At 42.2% G+C, this 18419-nt stretch overlaps 3 protein-coding genes across 6 annotated transcripts in view; 1 reads left to right on the top strand and 2 right to left on the bottom strand.

Annotated features, from left to right (window-relative positions):
- LOC127164381 (membrane-spanning 4-domains subfamily A member 4A) overlaps nucleotides 1-1952 on the top strand; it is a 192838-nt gene extending 190886 nt beyond the window's left edge. For all 3 annotated transcript variants that reach the window (XM_051108311.1, XM_051108309.1, XM_051108310.1), the window contains exons 5-8: nucleotides 281-430; nucleotides 1159-1272; nucleotides 1464-1526; nucleotides 1723-1952. In XM_051108311.1, coding sequence (XP_050964268.1) covers nucleotides 281-430; nucleotides 1159-1272; nucleotides 1464-1526; nucleotides 1723-1794 — 399 coding nt within the window. In that variant the 3' untranslated portion in view covers nucleotides 1795-1952. The remainder of the gene's footprint in view (nucleotides 1-280; nucleotides 431-1158; nucleotides 1273-1463; nucleotides 1527-1722) is intronic.
- The window catches only part of LOC127164380 (membrane-spanning 4-domains subfamily A member 8), a 416186-nt gene that overhangs the window by 216581 nt on the left and 181186 nt on the right, over nucleotides 1-18419 (bottom strand). The gene's annotated exons all lie outside the window — the stretch shown is intronic.
- Nucleotides 1-18419, bottom strand: part of LOC127164384 (membrane-spanning 4-domains subfamily A member 15) — a 226970-nt gene that overhangs the window by 178351 nt on the left and 30200 nt on the right. The gene's annotated exons all lie outside the window — the stretch shown is intronic.

The following is an 18419-nucleotide window of genomic DNA, read 5'->3' as shown; positions in this document are numbered from 1 at the left end:
TTTTTTGGGACTAACAGTAAAGAGAGAGAATTACGTTGTCCCTTTTTAAACCGGTATATTCGCCATAAGCTAAAAAATCTGAGAAGATTGACTGGACTTTGTTGTTAAAACCACATTAGATTTAAAAAGACAAATTTTAATTGCATCACTTTATTATGCACATGGTGCTTGGACTCTGATGATTGTTGTTTTTCTATCTACATTAACATGTTAACACAATGTTTTGAAGCTCTTGCTAATTTATTATATGCTGCTTTATGTTTCTTTTTTCTGCCTACAGGTGAACGCTTCACTCGGAATGAACATTTTCAGTACTATAACCGCAGGCATCGCTATTATTTTCCTCTCACTGGATTTGGTTATAGGGCCATACCGTTACTTCAGCTATTATGACCATACTGACCCTTCTGAATTAAAGGGAGCGTATGAGGTATGTCTTCAACTTTTATATTCACTAGGGATGCACCGAAATTGCAATTTCAGTTTTTGGCCAAAAGAGAAAAATGGCAGAAAATACGAGCTGAAATATTTATGTTTGTTTGGTAATTACTGCTAGGGAACGCTTTCAGTTTCATGATCTAAGATGATAAAAGCTATTTTCCACTACTGAGTTTGTCAAATTTATGTCAAAAATCACTCCCAAATGTTTGGCATGTGTATGAGAATTCACAGATAAAGGACCCAAATGGTTGTTTATTTGTATAATGGAAGTCCAAAATCTGTAATTTCAGTTTTGGAGTCATTTTTACTAAATACACGCAGTGAAACATTAGCAATAAAAAGGACAGTTATTTATTTAAATGAATCATACAACATGATTTACCAAGGTTTGCACCAGTCAATTTAATAATTTTTGAGCCATAATTTAATGTCCAAAAAAATTGCGTTGCTCTTGGTAGATTGTGTTGGTCATTATGAAATTAAACATTGTGTCTGTGTTCTTTAATGAACTTTCCACTTCCATCTGTGCTTTTATGGGATTGTGCTGTCTTGCTAATTTGCCCTGTTTAGTAAATCTGGGCCAAATGTGTTATATTACTTATATAAACCTCGAGGATGATTGTGGATTCTGGACTGCTGAGCAGTCAGTGTACCAGTGTGAGTAGTAATTATTATTTATTTTGTTATAATAATGTGCTAATGTTGATTTTCTCTCAGACTCTCTTCATGGGAATCAGAGGTGTATTGTTGGTATTCGCCATACTTGAATTTATCATTTCCATCTGTCTGTCAGGATTTGCCTGTAAAGCCAATGACTGCTGTTGGCCTCAGGTGAGTAATGTTTCTGTACTTCCCTCAAGTTTTTAACATGTAAAAGTCTTGAGTTTAAGACTCCTGTCCACAAAAATGTTTAAAATGATGTGAATGTAAATAAAGTGAACTCAGCACACATTGTGTTCCCACTAATTTATCTTTAATACTAACATTACATGTGTTTTCTAATGGTGCAGTTTGTTCCACAGGTTTTACCATCACAGTCCTCTGATTTCAGGCATGTTCGTTTCCAGGATCTTAACAGCTCAGAGGTAAGAGAAACTTGTAACCCCAGTTCAGTTGGACTTTGAGTATAATGGTTAAAAAAACTAAACAAAAACAAAAAGAACATTTTTGAATTTAGTGTTAATAGTCCATGTATTGGAAATGTGGGTGCAATAATTATGTAATTATCAATAAATAAGCAATCAAGCATAATAACTTATCATATAGTTTTTTTCTTCACAGACACCTGTGACCAGCAGCTCGTCTATTCATTACCAGCCTGCAGACGCTCCTCCACAAAACAGTGAATCCTAAGAAATATGCATAAGTGCATAAATAAAGATTATGGGAATGTTTTGGAAAATATAATTCAATTTGCTTAGTTACACATTTCATATATGAAAATATTTTGATTTGAATTGTATAAATGTGTGCACTGAACACAAATATTAAAGTTTTGTATTTTTGGACTACTGGATGTCTTGTTAAAATCATGTCAACATGGTGATTATGCCAAATGAGATTTGACATTTATAACTTAATTGAGTAGTTTATGTACTTCAATACCAATATGTGTGTATTTTCCTCATAATTACACATACTTGTTCCAGTATGTTCATGTACAGTATATTCATACACAAAGTACCATATTTTATCACATGTATATCTATATACTTTAAAGCAGGGGTGCCCAACCCTGTTCCTGGAGAACTACCTTCCTGCAGAGTTCAGCTCCAACCCTGATCAAACACGCCTGTCTGTAATTATCAAGTGCTCCTTCAGATCCTAATTAGTTGGTTCAGGTGTGTTTGATCAGGGTTGGAGCTGAACTCTGCAGGAAGGTAGATCTCCAGGAACAGGGTTGAACACCCCTGTTTTAAAGAATATTACTGAATACATATTACAATATATAAGAAAATATACTCCCACATTTTTATGAAATGTACCAATTCCTTATGTATTATTCAGTATATTGTAATATACACTGCCCATCCAAACAAACAAAAAACAAAAAAAAAAAGTCACACAATCTAATGTTACGGTGGATCGCCTTTAACTTTGATTACAACATGCATTCATGCACACAACATTTATTCCTGTCCAGAGCTGCATTAGTTTTTCGCCAAGATCTTGTACTGATGATGGGAGAGTCGGACCGCTGTGCAAAGTCTTCTCCAGCACATCCAAACATTCTCAGTGGGGTTAAGGCCTGGACTCTGTGGTGGCCAATCTATGCCAATCTATCAACTAATCAGCACCTAGAATTATATATTTAAATTTGGTTGAGCCTGCAGTACCGTTTTAACATGATCAGTACAATCTGTTTCTATGTTTCAAATAACTTTGGATCATTATTTTCCTCCATTTTTTAACATTTTATTTTCACCAAAGTAAATAATTGTCATTCAGCATAATACGCTGTAGTCGCTAAGCACTTTAAAAAAATAAATTAAATGCAAACCCAGTCGTTTGAGTGGCACTTTTAATGCCTGTTGGCACCAAGAATGATAACTATAAAGATAATTCTTAGTGTCCACACAAATAAATGATAACACTATTCATTCTAAGCATGTGCTGCAGGTTTGTTGTCTCTCACAAATGATTGGCTGATTCTGACTGGCTGTCAATGCTTATATCTTTCTTTTATCATCGCTCTAAGATTGCAACTGTCACGAACCTGTTCCTATACGTCAGTCTGCTTGCGACCAGAGGTCGCTTTGACATTCTCATCACACTGACTGTTACACCACACCCCGGACTACGTTCCCCATCAGCCATTGTTGCCATCACCTGTGCCCAATCAGAGACACTATTTAAACCCCGGTCTTCCTGTCACTTATCGCCGAGTATTGATTTGCGTTTAACACTTGTTGTGTGTGTTAGCAACTGTACGGAGCCAGTTAGTTCATTCGAGTATCCTAGTCTAGTCTAGTCTTGTTTAGTCTTGTTCTTGTCCTTCGTCATTCGAGTCTTGAACCCACACATTGTTATATTGTCTTGTCTGCTTCGCTGCCTGCCTTTTGAAACCCTCGCCTGTCTGGATTATTCTATTGCCTCGCCCATCGGATAACATTTGCCGTGGATCGACCCTCGCCTGTGTTACGGATTACTCTTTTGTCTTGCTGTCTATATATACCTGTCTGCCATTGTCTGACCCTGCCTGCAATGACCATGTCTTTGTCTCGTCCTGTTAATAAAAGTTTGCAAATGGATCCGCCCGCTTCACGCTTCATCTCTCACTCCGTAACAGCAACAATATCTGTGCAATTATCGTTGTGAACAGTAGATTAAAATACTTACTATATTTCAACATCTGCTTTTTCCATCATTGACTCAGGAATAGGTGTTAAAAATTAAAACTAATTTAATGACACATTTCATTTATGGGAACAATAGCAGTATTGTCTCTCTTTTTGACAAATCGTCATTCAGCGTAACAGACATTTTATGTAAAAATGAAACTTTAAATACAAAAAATAATATGTGACCACTTGCTTACAAAAATGTCTTACTGACAAATGAGAAAAACCTAGTATTTTGAAGGACATTAGCAAAGTATAAATATTTAAAAATTAAAGTTAATTGCTATTTGAGGGCTGCACTCTACGGTGACGCATTGCTGCCACACACATATTTTTTTCCACTCCTAATAAATAAACAAACGAGATCTTTTCTCATAAAAATGACATCTTTTCTCGTAATAACGAGAAGTTATGCTGTTAAAACGTCTCAGGTTACGTATGTAACCCTGGTTCCCTGAGAAGGGAACGAGACACTGCGTCCACTAGGGGTCACTATGGGGAAAACCATCTCCGTGACCTGTGTCTGAAGGCTATATACAAAAATGACAACAGTGTTGGCCGGCGACAGCCTGTGACGTCACTTCCAGCGTGACTTGGCGCTGCCGGTGCGTCACTACTGGTGCGACCACAGTATAAAAGGACGCCGGTAGAACATAACATTCGCTTCTTCGTCTGAAGCTTACATCCGAAGCATGGGATGAGACTAGAGGACGCAGTGTCTCGTTCCTTTCTGAGGGAACCAGGGTTACATACGTAACCTGAGATGTTCCCTTTCGAGGAACTTAAACTGCGTCCTCTAGGGGTCACTATGGGAAGTGGTTATACCCACGCTGCCATGCTGAGGGGAGTGCCTGTCATCATAGAGGCGAGCACTAAGTACCAACTCCCTTAAGCTTAAGGGAGTTGCCCCTGAGACGTAGTGACAGCTGTCAGTGACATTATCCCCTATGGCCAAAGCCTGAGCTGCATACCCAAAGACTTAGCTGAAAGGGGTCAGAAACACTGAAGCTTGGTAACAGAAGGTATTCCTTTAAGGGGATATGGCCAAGTGCCTAGGATTGCCTAGGTTGGCCTGTCACCCAGGGGGCTACCACAGGCTCTGCATAGGTTCCCTCAGGAGCCATGCTACAGAACAAAAGTGGTAACTCCCTACTCAAGGATGCCCAAGTAGAGTGGGGCCCAAGGTGACCGGGGACAACCAACTCAGAAAATGGACACGGGTTTAAGCGTGAATCATCTCAAGACAGCGCGCTGGAAATACGCATCTGTATTGCCGTTACTTTAGCCTGGCAGATGCTCATAAGGAGTGGGACCCAACTCAAGAAAGGGCAATAGCGCGTGAATCCCTACCATAAAGGATTTTAGAACGGACGCAGAACTCCACTGCATTCCATACCACCACGTGGATTTTAGAAAAGTGCCCAAAGGTTTGTGTGTGCACTTACCATATACATGGATTTGAGAAAGCACCCAAGCGTTCGTGTGGGCCTTACCATAAGAATAAATTTTAGAAATACTACGCTTAGAAATGGTGTGATAGAAGAAGACCCTCAGAATGAGGGGAGCACTGCAAGCATTCAAAATAAGGCTCCAAGGGGAAGGCAGTAAGGGCGGACCTCAGTTGTCCGATTGGGGCAATGCTCAAAGCAAACCCTCGAAGGGAGGGGGGGCATCTCTACGCCAAGCGGAAAGTTAGACGCAGCTAGCTGTCTGATAATACTGCCATGGAGCTGATACACTTAACCATCATGAAAGGTTAATGTATCGGGACAGGCTTCTAACTCCCAAGAGACAGGAGGAACCCCTGATCCACCCAGGGGGGACGAGCTCTCAGAGACCCTTCCGCAGAGAGGGGAGCATTGTCATGCTCCGTTAAAGAGGCCCTGGATGTGATCTGATCACAGGAATCAGATATAACAGGAGAGACATCAACTCTGTATGACTGCATAGAGAGCAGCAGCATCCCCAGCCCTCGGGCTGTGCTGTGGATATTCTCTTAAGGGGCATAGGCCATTCTCAACCCAAACAGACCTGTGCTTACTATCTCGATAGAAAGCATGGGCCCCGTTCTAGCAAGGCCCGCAGAAACTTAAGAACAAGGGCCTAGATTGTAGCCAATGCTCCTCAGAACACTCAGAAGAGTTTCCGCAGAAACGCCTCTCACTCATAAGTCGGTGAAACATAGCGTGGTCAAGCCCACTCCTTGAAGGGGCGACTCACTAGATCACCAGGATGGTATGGGGATAGGTCTGCATGAAGATTGGGTGGAAACCCTGAAACAGGAAGCCCCTCAGGGTGGGACGCAGATAGAATGTCTCAGACCCATACGTCTATCCAAGGGTGTCCAGGAGCATCCTGCGAAGAAAAGATTTCCGAAGAGCTTACCTGGAAGTAGGACCATAGCCCTAGATGTAGTGCTGTAGTGGGGACCTGAAAGCCAAGAGTGGCCACGACGTCTCTAGTTAGATACGACGAAGGCAGATCCAAAGACAAGCAGGCCACAATCATAGTCAAAGACCAGAGGGGGGGTGCTCGAAGAGGACCTACCCAACAGAAATTTGTTTAAGAATGTCAGTGAAATCTCTCATTTTAAAGATATTATCAAAAATTATTTTTTATTTCGATCTGCAGTCTTATAAAAGTTAAGAAAAAATAGAATTAGCCTACGGGTCTATCTATAGAATATAGACCAATTCTATTTTTTTCTTAACATTTAACTATCTTAAAATTCGTCTTGAATAATAGGCCTATTTAAATCAATTTAATTTCTTTATAACGGATTTTATTTCATAACGAATATACGAAGGTAACGATTAACTATTCTTCAAAACAATTTTTCATAAAAGTAAGGTTTATGCCACAGCTGCGCTAAACTATTGGTGAGAATTTTTTAAACTATTTACGTATTTCTATATTTATTTTGTTTGTTTTAGGGGTGTAACGGTTCTGTTCGATACGATGGTTTTGTTGTTGTCAGTTCAATCAATTGACGCTGCATTGCCGCTAATTCAAAAGTGAAAGTAAAATGCGCTCAGGCATTTAAAAAGTATTTAAAAGCTCTGTTGGAGAAGTGTGATTTTTCTTTGGGGATGGGAGAGGCAGACGTCACGTTGCCTGTTACGTCGTTTGGGCGGCTTTAAGCACGGTGGCACAGAGAACATTATATTCCACACACTGTACGCACTGTTATATATTTATCTTCTATATAACATGAATACACTGAGACGATTGCTGTGTCAACTCGCTTATTCTTTACTGAGAACTCTGCTAAGCTTTTTCTTCTTAATAACATAACACATACAAGGGCAAGACAGAGAGCGCCTTCTAGTGCTTAAAACATATAGTGCATATATCACATATTCCTCCCCACATAGTATAATTGTACTCACTTCAGTAACAATTTTATACACATTTAACCTTAACAAGAGGTGTATCTTTTTTTTATATAGATATATTTACTATTTATAATATGCACACAACATAGCACAATAATACCCCTGTATAATATAACACTTTTAGCAATACTAGGAATACAGAACAACTGGATCAAACACTAATCATACAAAGAACAATGTGCTTATTCTTTTAAATTACACTCAACACCATGACTATCATCATACCACCCAGGTTACTCTTAAGGACTAAACCGTACAGGGGGCTTGACATTACATTCAGGATAACGCTTAGTCTCTTTGGGTGGAGTGTGTAACACCACTTCCGTATCCCTTGTGGATGAATCTTCAAGTTGTGCTGATTCAGTAGGCACTGGATCGAGACTAGGGTCTAATGGGTCTAAACAACATACAGCACTACCGAATTCTGCTACTAATTTATAATGTTTTTTGTCTGCTTTGATTACGTCATTAATTGATCTTTACCACACATCTCTGCCATATGTACATCAAGCTACTACTACATATATTGTAAAAATGTTAATTTGGTGTAAAGTTGCTTTGCAACGATATGTATCATGAAAAGCGCTATACAAATAAATTTGAATTGAATTGAATTGAATTAATGCCTCTCCTGACATAGGGCGTTCACCCGAATCTGTCAGATTTCCTTCCGGGACATCAATGGTCACTGGACCCATCTCATCTCCATTGTCACAGTCATTCTGATGTGCCAACATCTGATCTACATGACACCTCCAATGAACTGACAGTCCCATATCAACAGTATATATTACAGGATCTGTCTTCGCTGACACCACGCAAGGCATCCACTTCTTTCCCCACTGGTAATCCCAAACTAATACCCTGTCACCCACTGCAAATGTTCTGTCTTTAGCATGCACTTGACGTCGCTGGCACAGTTTACCTTGAGCTTTTTCGACCACAGAGACCACATTCGGTTTTATCAGATCAAAGCGAGACCGCAATCTACTATGTAGGAACAACATGGCAGGAAATTCCTGTTGGTGTGGGGTATTTCGGTACGACAGTAGAAAAGTGTCCAGCCTTTGTTGAATGGATGTTGATCCTTTTGAACAGCATAGCTCCCGTTTCAACGTCTGAACCATGCTTTCAGCCAAGCTATTCGTAGCTGGATGAAAATGTGCAGAACGTGTATGCGTCACTCCATTGGCCTTGAGAAATGCCTAAATCTCTATCGAGGTGAACTGGGGACCATTATCACTAACCAGCACTTCAGGAAGTCCATGACGACTGAACAGTGTCCTCAGCACCTGAATGGTCTTTGTAGATGTAGTTGAATCCATCATACACACTTCGAGCCACTTGGAGTGAGCATCTACTATTACCAGATACATATGTCCTTCAAATGGGCCTGCAAAGTCCACATGTATGCGTTGCCACAGGGATTCTGGCCATTTCCAAGGGTGCAAGGGTGAGGGTCCGGGAGCTTTTAGTGTCTGTAGACAGGACTGACAGGTCTTTGACAACTGCTCAACTTGATTATCAATACCTGGCCACCAGACATAACTATGCGCGACTGCCTTCATCCTGACGACACCTGGATGTCCTGTATGTAATTCGGCCAGCACCTTGGGTCTCAGCTTAGGAGGGATGACCACTCTCCAGCCCCACATGAGGCAACTTTGTTGCATAGTCAACTCATCCTTCCTATTCACATATGGGACGAGTAGATCATTTGCATCTGTGACATGTGGAAAACGTCCCGTCGCCACCATCTCCATTACTTGTGACAGGATGGGGTCAACCCTTGTCTCTTTACAGACATCTGCACACAGTACAGGTAAAGCATCAAGCTGTTTTACTTGAAGTTACTCCACCGTATCCAGCTTAACTTGAGGTGCAGTTGGCAGAGGTAATCATGATAACCCATCCGCATTACAGTGGTGTGCACCATCTCTATACTGGATATCGTAATCATAGGCAGCCAACAACAAAGCCCAGTGCTGCAACCGAGCCGCAGCTATGGATGGAATGACTTTTGTTGGACTGAAGATGGTCGTAAGCGGACAGTGATCCGTGAGCAATGTAAACTTTCACCCGTACAGGTATTAATAAAATTTCCATACTCCAAAAACAATACCAAGTGCCTCTCTTTCAATTTGAGCATAATTTTGCTCTGCTTTGCTCAGTGTTCTTGAGCAAAGGCAATTGGTTTTTCCTGTCCATCTGGAAGGATGTGCGAGATGACGGCACCAACTCCATACGGTGATGCGTCACAGGCCAGTTTGATTTGGTAACTGTGGACTGTAATGTGTCAAAACACTCTGTGACAGTAACAAGTTTTTAGCCTTGTCGAAAGCATCCTCACACTCCTGAGACCACAGCCACTGTTTTCCCTTGCACAGCAGAGCATTAAGGGGGGCTAACACAGATGCAAGATTAGGGATAAACCGACTGTAATAATTTAGTAGTCCCAGAAATTAACAAAGTTGATTGATGTCCTTTGGTGCTGGTGCGTCCACGATTGCTCTGACTTTTTCTGGTGACTTATGAAGACCCTGAGAATCTATGATATGTCCTAAGTACTCAAGCAAATCTTTAAAGAATTCACACTTCTCACGCTGGACGCACAGCCCAAATTCACTTAGATGACTGAGGACGGCATCTACATTTTTGAGATGCTGTTCATCATCTGACCCAGTCACTAATATGACGTCTGGGTAGCAGTGCACATTAGGGAGGCCTTGTAAAATCTGGTCCATCGCTCTTTGAAAAACTGCAGGAGCAGATGCGATCCCAAACGGTAACCGATTGTAACAGAACACCCCTTTAGACGTAGTGATAGTGAGACACTTATGTGAACTTTCTGCCACAGGAACTTGTAGGTATGCGTTTGAGAGATCCAATTTGGTGAAACGTTGGCCCCCTGCTAATGACGCAAATAAATCCTCTATTCATGGGATTGGGTAACGTTCAACACAAAGAGCAGGATTCATTGTTACCTTAAAATCTCCACAAATCCTCACATCGCGTTCCGTTTTACCACTGGTACAATCGGCGTAGCCCATTCGCTACATGTCACTGGGGAGATGACTTCCAGCTCCAAAAGCTGATTTATTTCAGCCTCAACTTTCGGCTTTAGGGCGTAGGGAACATTGCATGCTTGACAAAATTGTGGCTGAGACTGTGGCTTAAGTGACACTGTGGCTTCGATACCCTTCAACAAGCCCAGTCCTTTCCTGAAGACATTTTTGTGTTTTGCTAGTACTGTCTCCAGTGCGTCCCTTCTCACACTCTTAATTTCACACCAGTTCATTTTCTTGAGCCACTCTCTGCTGAAAAGTGGTGGGGCATTTCCTTCAATGACATAAAGTGGTAATTTCACTTTTTGTTTGTTCATTTCCACCTTGACTTTGATAACTCCTACTGGAGCCACCACCTCTCCTGTATATGTTTTCAGAATTACATCTGTGGTACACAGTGGTTTATGAGCTAATCGCACATTGTATAGGTCTCTTGAAATGAAGGAAACTGCAGCTCCCATGTCTAATTCCATTTCCAGGATTTCTTTCTCTACTTTTGGTTTAAGGCTAATGTGTGTCAATTCCTCCTTTCTGGTCATCACATGTAGTGCCAGTTCTGTATCCGTAGTGTCCTCACTTGACGAATCTTTCACATCCATCTGATACACTTTCTTTTTCTGTTGGACATTTTTCTTCCACTTTGACTTTGCATTGTCTGTCGTGTGTTTCCCTTTAATTCTGCAGACTCTGGAAATGTGGCCTTTTTTACCACAGCTGTGGCACTGTGAAATAGCAGTCTTTCTCATTGTGGTTTGTTTTTCCACAATGATAACACTTATTTCCCCCTTTATCTTGCATTGCATTTTGCATAGACAGTGCATTCACTTTCAAAGAGCCACTTAACTGCTGAGATTCTCTCGCGGTTCCATAGACACTGCAATCTCCACTGTTTTTCGAAATGTGAGCGCTGCTTCCGTGAGCAGGCGTATCTGTACGGACTCCGTTTTCAGCCCACACACAAAACGATCGCGCAACGCATCTTACAAATGCGTCCCAAATTCGCAGTGTTCACTCAGCTTTTTCAGGACTGCGACCAATGAGGCTGAATCCAGCTTCATAATTCGCAGCTTCTTATTGACGCTATCCGTTCCACCTTAAAAACGCGACGCTTCCGCCTTTCTTAGCTTCTTATCACGCTCGACTTAGGGACCGTCTGTATTTGTCACTTTTTTTTTTCCAGAAATCAAAAACAAACTATTTAAAAATGTAAATAATACTGAGATAAGAGCGAAAACGGGCTGTCAGCATGAAATTTAATTACATCATACGTTAATTATTGAACGTGTCATCCTTTCAATGCAGTAATGAATATTTATTTTGTTTGTTTTTTGTTTTTTGGTTTTTTTTTCCAGAAATCTAGCCTCTTATGAAGACTTGTGAATAGATGAATAGATGACGCCTACCACAGCGAGGAAGATATAAAATTATATTTTCACTGCTTTAAAATGCAAGCAATGTTTGCTTTAAGTCATTAATGGTATTTGTAAATATTGTAATATGTACTAGATTTCAACTGTTCTTTCTTATACCCTGCATTTTATGTAAAGCTGCTTTGAATATGTGCTGTGAAAAGTGTTACAAATTAATCATGAATTATATAGAATGAGCCAGTCCAGAATATATATATATATATATATATATATATATATATATATACATATATATATATATATATATATATATATATATATATAACCTATATTATCTATCTATCTATCTATCTATCTATTATATATATATACACACACACATATATATATATATATATATATATATGTGACAAGTCTGTCAGAGGTGACTTTCGAACCCAGGTCTCCAGTGTGTGAGGAAGCACACATTAACGTAGAGCTACTCCCTCAATTGTGTGAATCCATGTGTAGATGTGAGAACAAAGGAGAATTCAGGCTCAGGTTTCAAAAATAAAAGAGTCTTTACTGTAGAAGTTTCACAAGTAACAAAAGTAACAAGAAGCCGAGCTTCCAATCAAAAACAAACAGGAAAAAACAAAGAGACACAATGGTCAAAAAACAAAGAGCTAATCTTGTTAAACAGTACTCACAGAAACACTGAGGCAACAGAGCTCAAGACTGAACACAACAGCAAGTGAGAAGCAGACTTAAGTAGGGCTAAAAACAGGTGGTGCAAATGAGGCTAATGACTGGGTGATTTTAAGACAGTTCCAAGTGATGATGCCCTCTTTTGGCTCGGAGGATGAGTCACTAGCCGACCACTAGGAATGTGCGGACCAGGGTGCCACCTGCTGGTGGGGAGACCAACAGCTGTCTGCTGATGAAGCCTTACAGGAGCCCCTCCTCTATGAACGGCTTCTGACGTTTCTTTGACGATAGTTCTGGTGAAAGGCTCTGATCAACGTAGGATCCAGAATGTCCCTGGCAGGAACCCATGATTGCTCCTCCGGGCCATAGCTTTCCCAGTCTACCAAGTATTGTGTGCCCCCCCGCACTTTCCGTGAATCCAGCAACCTGTGGACAGTGTAAGCAGGCTTGCCATTGATAATACGAGGAACAGGAGCAGTCTTGCTGGCTGGGGAAAGAGGAGAACAAAAAACTGGTTTTAGTCGTGAAATGTGGAAGGTAGGGTGAATTCTCATAGACCTGGCCAGGAGAAGGCGGTAAGAGACTGGGTTAATCTTCTTTAGGATCTTGAAGGGGCCCACATAGCGAGGAGTGAGTTTGCGGGATTCCACTTTCAGAGGAAGATCTTTGGTGGAAAGCCAGACCCTCTGACCTGTTGTGAGCAAATTCAGCCCAAATTAACTGAGAACTCCAAGTAGTGTGATTGTTCTTTACCAAGCACCTTAATGACCTTTCTATGTCCTGATTGACCTTTTCCGTCTGCCCATTAGACTGGGGGTGAAAGCCAGAGGAAAGACTGATGGTGGATCCAATAAGATGGCCAAAAGCCTTCCAAAATCTTGAAGTAAACTGAGGACCTCTGTCAGAAACCATGTCTTGAGGGAATCCATGGATACGGAATTCATGTTTTATAAGCAACTCGGCAGCCTGGCTTGCTGTGGGGAGCTTGGGCAGAGGTAAGAGATGGCATGCTTTCGAAAATCGATCCACCACCACCAAAATGACATAGTTACCTTGGGACTCGGGAAGACCAGTTACAAAGTCCAATGATATATGGGACCATGGGCGTCTCGGGACAGGCAAAGTGTGTAACAGGCCATGAGGGTGGGTTCTGGGATCCTTATTTTGTGCGCACACGGAGCAAGCAGCCACAAATGCTCGAACTTCTTTTTGTAGTTTTGGCCACCAAAATTACTTCTGGATCAGCTTACAAGTTCTGGTGGCTCCAGGTTGACCCGAGGGAGGACAGGTGTGTGCCAACTGTAGGACCTTAGAATGGAGGTGGCAGGGTACGAACAGAAGGCCAGGGGGACCATTCTCTGGTCCAGGGTGCTGTTGGTGACAGCGGCTTCAAGACTCCACTGAACAGAGGCCACAATCTTGGAGTGAGGTAAGATGGTTTTGGTATTGCCACTCCCTCTGGTGGGCTGAACTGTCTGGACAGGGCATCTGGTTTTGTATTCTTGGACCCTGTGCGATATATAAGGGTGAAATTGAATCTGTTAAAAAATAAAGCCCAGCGGGCTTGTCGGGAGTTTAACCTCTTAGCCTCTCGAATGTAGGTGAGAATTTGGTGGTCCGTCCAAATGAGGAAATTAAATCTGGCCCACTCAAGCCAGTGCCTCCATTCTTCAAGTGCCATCTTAACTGCTAGCAGCTCTCGATTACCTATATCATAATTCCTTTGGGTGGGTGTAAGCTTGCGGGAGAAGTAAGCGCATGAGTGGAGCTTGTTGTCAACACTGCTCCTCTGGGATAGCACGGCACCAACCCCTGAATCTGCTGCGTCCACCTCCACCACAAAAGGTGTTTCAGGATCAGGGAGGGTCAAGATGGGAGCGGAAGTGAAAAGTTTCTTCAACCTGTTGAACGCTCCCTCTGCCTCCTTGGAACACTTGAATGGTTGGAATTCCTTGGTCAGTGCAATGATAGGTTCTGCAACAGAACTAAAATCTCGAATAAATCTTCTATAAAAATTTGCAAAGCCAAGGAAACGTTGTACCTGTTTCACAGAGTTTGGTTGGGGCCAGTCTAGCACAGCTCTGACCTTGCTTGGATCCATCTGGAGAGAGCCCTTGGACACAATAAAGCGGAGAAATGACACTCTGGCTACATGAAACTCAGACTTTTCCAGTTTGATGAATAGCCTGTTCTGTAGTAATCTCTGCAGGACTTGACGAACGTGTTGAACATGTTCTTGGTAGCTGCTAGAGAAGACAAGGATATCGTCAAGATATACAAACACAAATTTATTCAAAGTATCCCGGAGGACATCATTAATGAATGCCTGGAAGACTGCTGGGGCATTGACCAGGCCCAAGGGCATGACTCGGTATTCAAAATGGCCAGTAGGGGTGTTGAAGGCAGTCTTCCATTCGTCCCCCTCTCGAATTCTAACCAAATGGTAGGCATTTCGAAGATCAAGCTTGCTGAAAATGGTAGCCCCCTGCAAAATCTCAAAAGCTGTGGTCATTAAAGGTAAAGGATACCGATTCTTGATGGTTATTCGGTTGAGGCCTTGGTAGTCTATGCAAGGGCGTAATCCTCCATCTTTTTTCTCAACAAAGAAAAATCCAGCTCCAGCAGGGGAGGTCGATGGGCGTATGAACCCATTTTCTAGGGCCTCCTTGATGTATTTGTCCATCGCAGCCCGCTCAGGGATTGAAAGAGAATAGAGTCTCCCTCGAGGAGGACATGTTCCAGAGAGCAATTCAATGGCGCAGTCATAGGGTCGATGAGGTGGTAGCGCAGCAGCTCTGGTCTTGCTGAAAACTTCAATTAGATCAGCATATTCTGAGGGAACTTGAGCAAGTTTAGGGGAGGGTTCTGCATGATTAGAAACATGATTTTTTTGGGGTTCTGAGTTTGGATGTGGTCAGAACCTTGGTGTTCACAGAAGAGATGCCCACAGTAGCACCAACTGGATGGGTCCCTGGGATGGTCTGTGATGGCTCGGAAAGATGACATAAGGAAAAGTTAGAAATACAGCAATTTGTTCCCCAATTCCTCACCACCCCTTTAGTCCAATCAACTTGAGGGTTGTGTTGAAACAGCCATGGATAGCCCAATACTAAAGGAAGCTCTGGTGATTGAGTAAGAAAAAACTGTATCTTCTCCTGGTGTTGTCCTATTCGTAATAAGAGAGGTGTGGTGCTTTTACTGACCTGACCAGAGCCCAAGGGCCGATCGTCCAGTGCTGTGATAGAGAGAGCTCTTTGGAGAGTCAAAGTCTTTATGCTTAAGTCCTTGGCCACGTCTACATCCAAGTTCCCAGCAGCTCCCGAGTCAATAAAGGCCTGGAGCTGATGCTGTTGGTCGCCTTGGCTGATGGTGACTGGGAGAAAGATTCCAGATGATGAACTGGGGGTGGTGTCTACTCTCGTCCAGGACCCCCTTTTCCCGGGCGAGAGCTGGCTTTTCCCGACAGTTCTGGGCAAGAAAGGCGAAAGTGACCAGACTTTCCACAATACAAGCAGCAACGTTCCCTCATTCGTCTGTCATGCTCAGCCTGAGTCAATCTGGCTCTCCCCAATTGCATAGGTTCTTCAAGATCGTTAAGTGTTGGTGTAATAGGGCAAGCCTGCTCTATTGTCTTATATTGTTTAGTTTCCAGTTGTCACTCTTGTTGCCGCTCCCGGAGACGATGATCTACCCGAGTTGCTACATCAATAAGAGATTCTAGATCTGGAGCAGGGTCTCTGAATGCTAACTCATCCTTAATCTCAGGTGATAGAGCATTGTGGAAGGCTGCTCTCAAGGCTTGTGAGTTCCACCCAGCCTCAGTAGCCAGGGTGCGGAATTCTATGGCAAACTCTGAAACACTCCTAGTGCCTTGGGAAAGACGAAGTAAGTGATAATTTGCATCACCTCTACTGGCCGGGTGGTAAAAAACTCTGCATCTCTGAGATGAAAGCGTCAGAATTCTCTGTGAGAGGAGATTGCAGATCCCATAAAGCAGTTGCCCAATCCAAAGCCTTTCCTGTTAGGAGCGTGACGACATAAGCCACCTTACTGCTTTCAGTGGGAAAACAACTAGGCTGTAATTAAAACAAAGTACATTGCGTGATGAATCCACGACACTTGTCAGGATTCCCATCAAACCGCTCAGGTGCAGGTAGCTTGGGCTCTGAGGACGACAACATTATAGGTCTAATAGATTCAGTTGGAATCGGCACAGCCTGGGCACTAGGAGATGGTGTACTTAGGCACTGAAGGATCTCAGTGAGGGCTTGGTCATGTCTCTGGACAGCTGCAGCTTGATCTGAGAGAATACTTAGAATGCATTCAACATTTGAAAGGGGTGATGGTTCTTCTGCTGGATTCGATTCCATGGTTCAGTCTTGCTGTGACGAGTCTGTCAGAAGTGAGTATCGAACCCGGGTCTCCGGTGTGTGAGGAAGCACACATTAACATAGAGTTACTCCCTCAACTGTGTGAATCCATGTGCAGATGTGAGAACAAAGGAGTATTCAGGCTCAGGTTTCAAAAATAAAAGAGTCTTTACTGTAGAAGTTTCACAAGTAACAAAAGTAACAAGAAGCCAATCTTCCAATCAAAAACAAACAGGAAAAAACAAAGAGACACAATGGTCAAAAAACAAAGAGCTAATCTTGTTAAACAGTACTCACAGAAACACTGAGGCAACAGAGCTCAAGACTGAAATGCAAATGAGGCTAATGACTGGGTGATTTTAAGACAGTTCCAAGTGATGATGCCCTTATTTGGCTCGGAGGATGAGTCACTAGCCGACCACTAGGAATGTGCGGACCAGGCGCCGCCTGCTGGTGGGGAGACCCAGACACACACACACACATATATGTGTGTATATATATATATATATATATATATATATATATATATTGTAACGCGGAGAGAGAGGCGAGAGGCGAGCGGATCCACTTGCGAGCTTTTATTGGGACGAGACAAAGACATGGTCGTACAGGCAGGGTCAAACAACAATAGCAGACAGGTTTAACGTAGGCGATGCACAATAGAAGTCCGTGAAACAGGCGAGGGTAGATCCGTGGCAAACGTAATCCGTAAGGGGCTGGGCTAGGAGAATAAACCAATAAACAAGAGCGAGAGTCCGAAAAGGCAGGCGGCGGTACAGTCGAGAACGGGGAGCCAGGCGAGGGGAATAAACACTGGAAACTAGGAAACGCTAAACAAAAGAACACAATAACAACTCACAATACTCCGTGGTTTGCATGGGGAAAGTCTGGGGCTTTTATAGAGCTGCTGATTGGTCGCGGGTGAAGTGCAATGGCAGATGGGGAATGTAGTCCGGGGTGTAGTGCAACAGTCCGTGTGTGATAGGGCGAGAGTGACATCTGGTGGTGAGCGGACCGTGGGACACCGACCAGATTCGTGATATATATATATATATATATATATATATTTTTTTTTATTACTTTGGACAACACAGTGTGCCAACAGTCCTATCACAGATCAGCGGCAGGCGTCGGTTTTTATTTATCAGGTGAGGAGGGTGAGTCAAGCTGACGAATCAAAAGCAATCTTCCGAAAAATACATCAAAATATGTTGAAATGTTGTATTTCGCAACTACAGAATTGCTAGCCCCAACCTTCATCTTCCCATTTATTAACCTTCTAATTACTTTATTAACGCATTTAACAAGCTTAAAAAAACAAGTCGTGTGACGCTACGCTTATAATAACTAGATCCGGCAACATAGCGAAGTGAAGGATGCACCGGCGCGAGACCAACTTACTGAAATGGCTTTTAAACTTCTTTTTTAAAGCCTTTAAAACAATGATATAATAAAAGTTTGTCAATGTTATTTTTTAATGCTCTTATCATAACCTTACTTTTTTTTTTTTTTTTTTTTTTTTTTAACAGTGTCGGTATGTATTTGTGACTCAGGAGGAAATTCTAGAGGAATTACCAAAACTGCATTCAAATGGACAGTACTTCAGTGACACACCCTACTAGGAGAATGGTTAATAGGGAAAACTATGTTGTTTTCTATCCATACCTAACAACTACAATAACAGAAAGAGACTTCGCAAGATTTCATCGCATTTAAAGGTTAATGAGTCTGTCTTACTGTTCATTTTAAT

This window comes from Labeo rohita, chromosome 4 (genome assembly GCF_022985175.1).
Source record: "Labeo rohita strain BAU-BD-2019 chromosome 4, IGBB_LRoh.1.0, whole genome shotgun sequence".
Lineage (NCBI taxonomy): Eukaryota > Metazoa > Chordata > Actinopteri > Cypriniformes > Cyprinidae > Labeo > Labeo rohita.
This window is presented reverse-complemented; position numbering and strand designations above follow the sequence as displayed.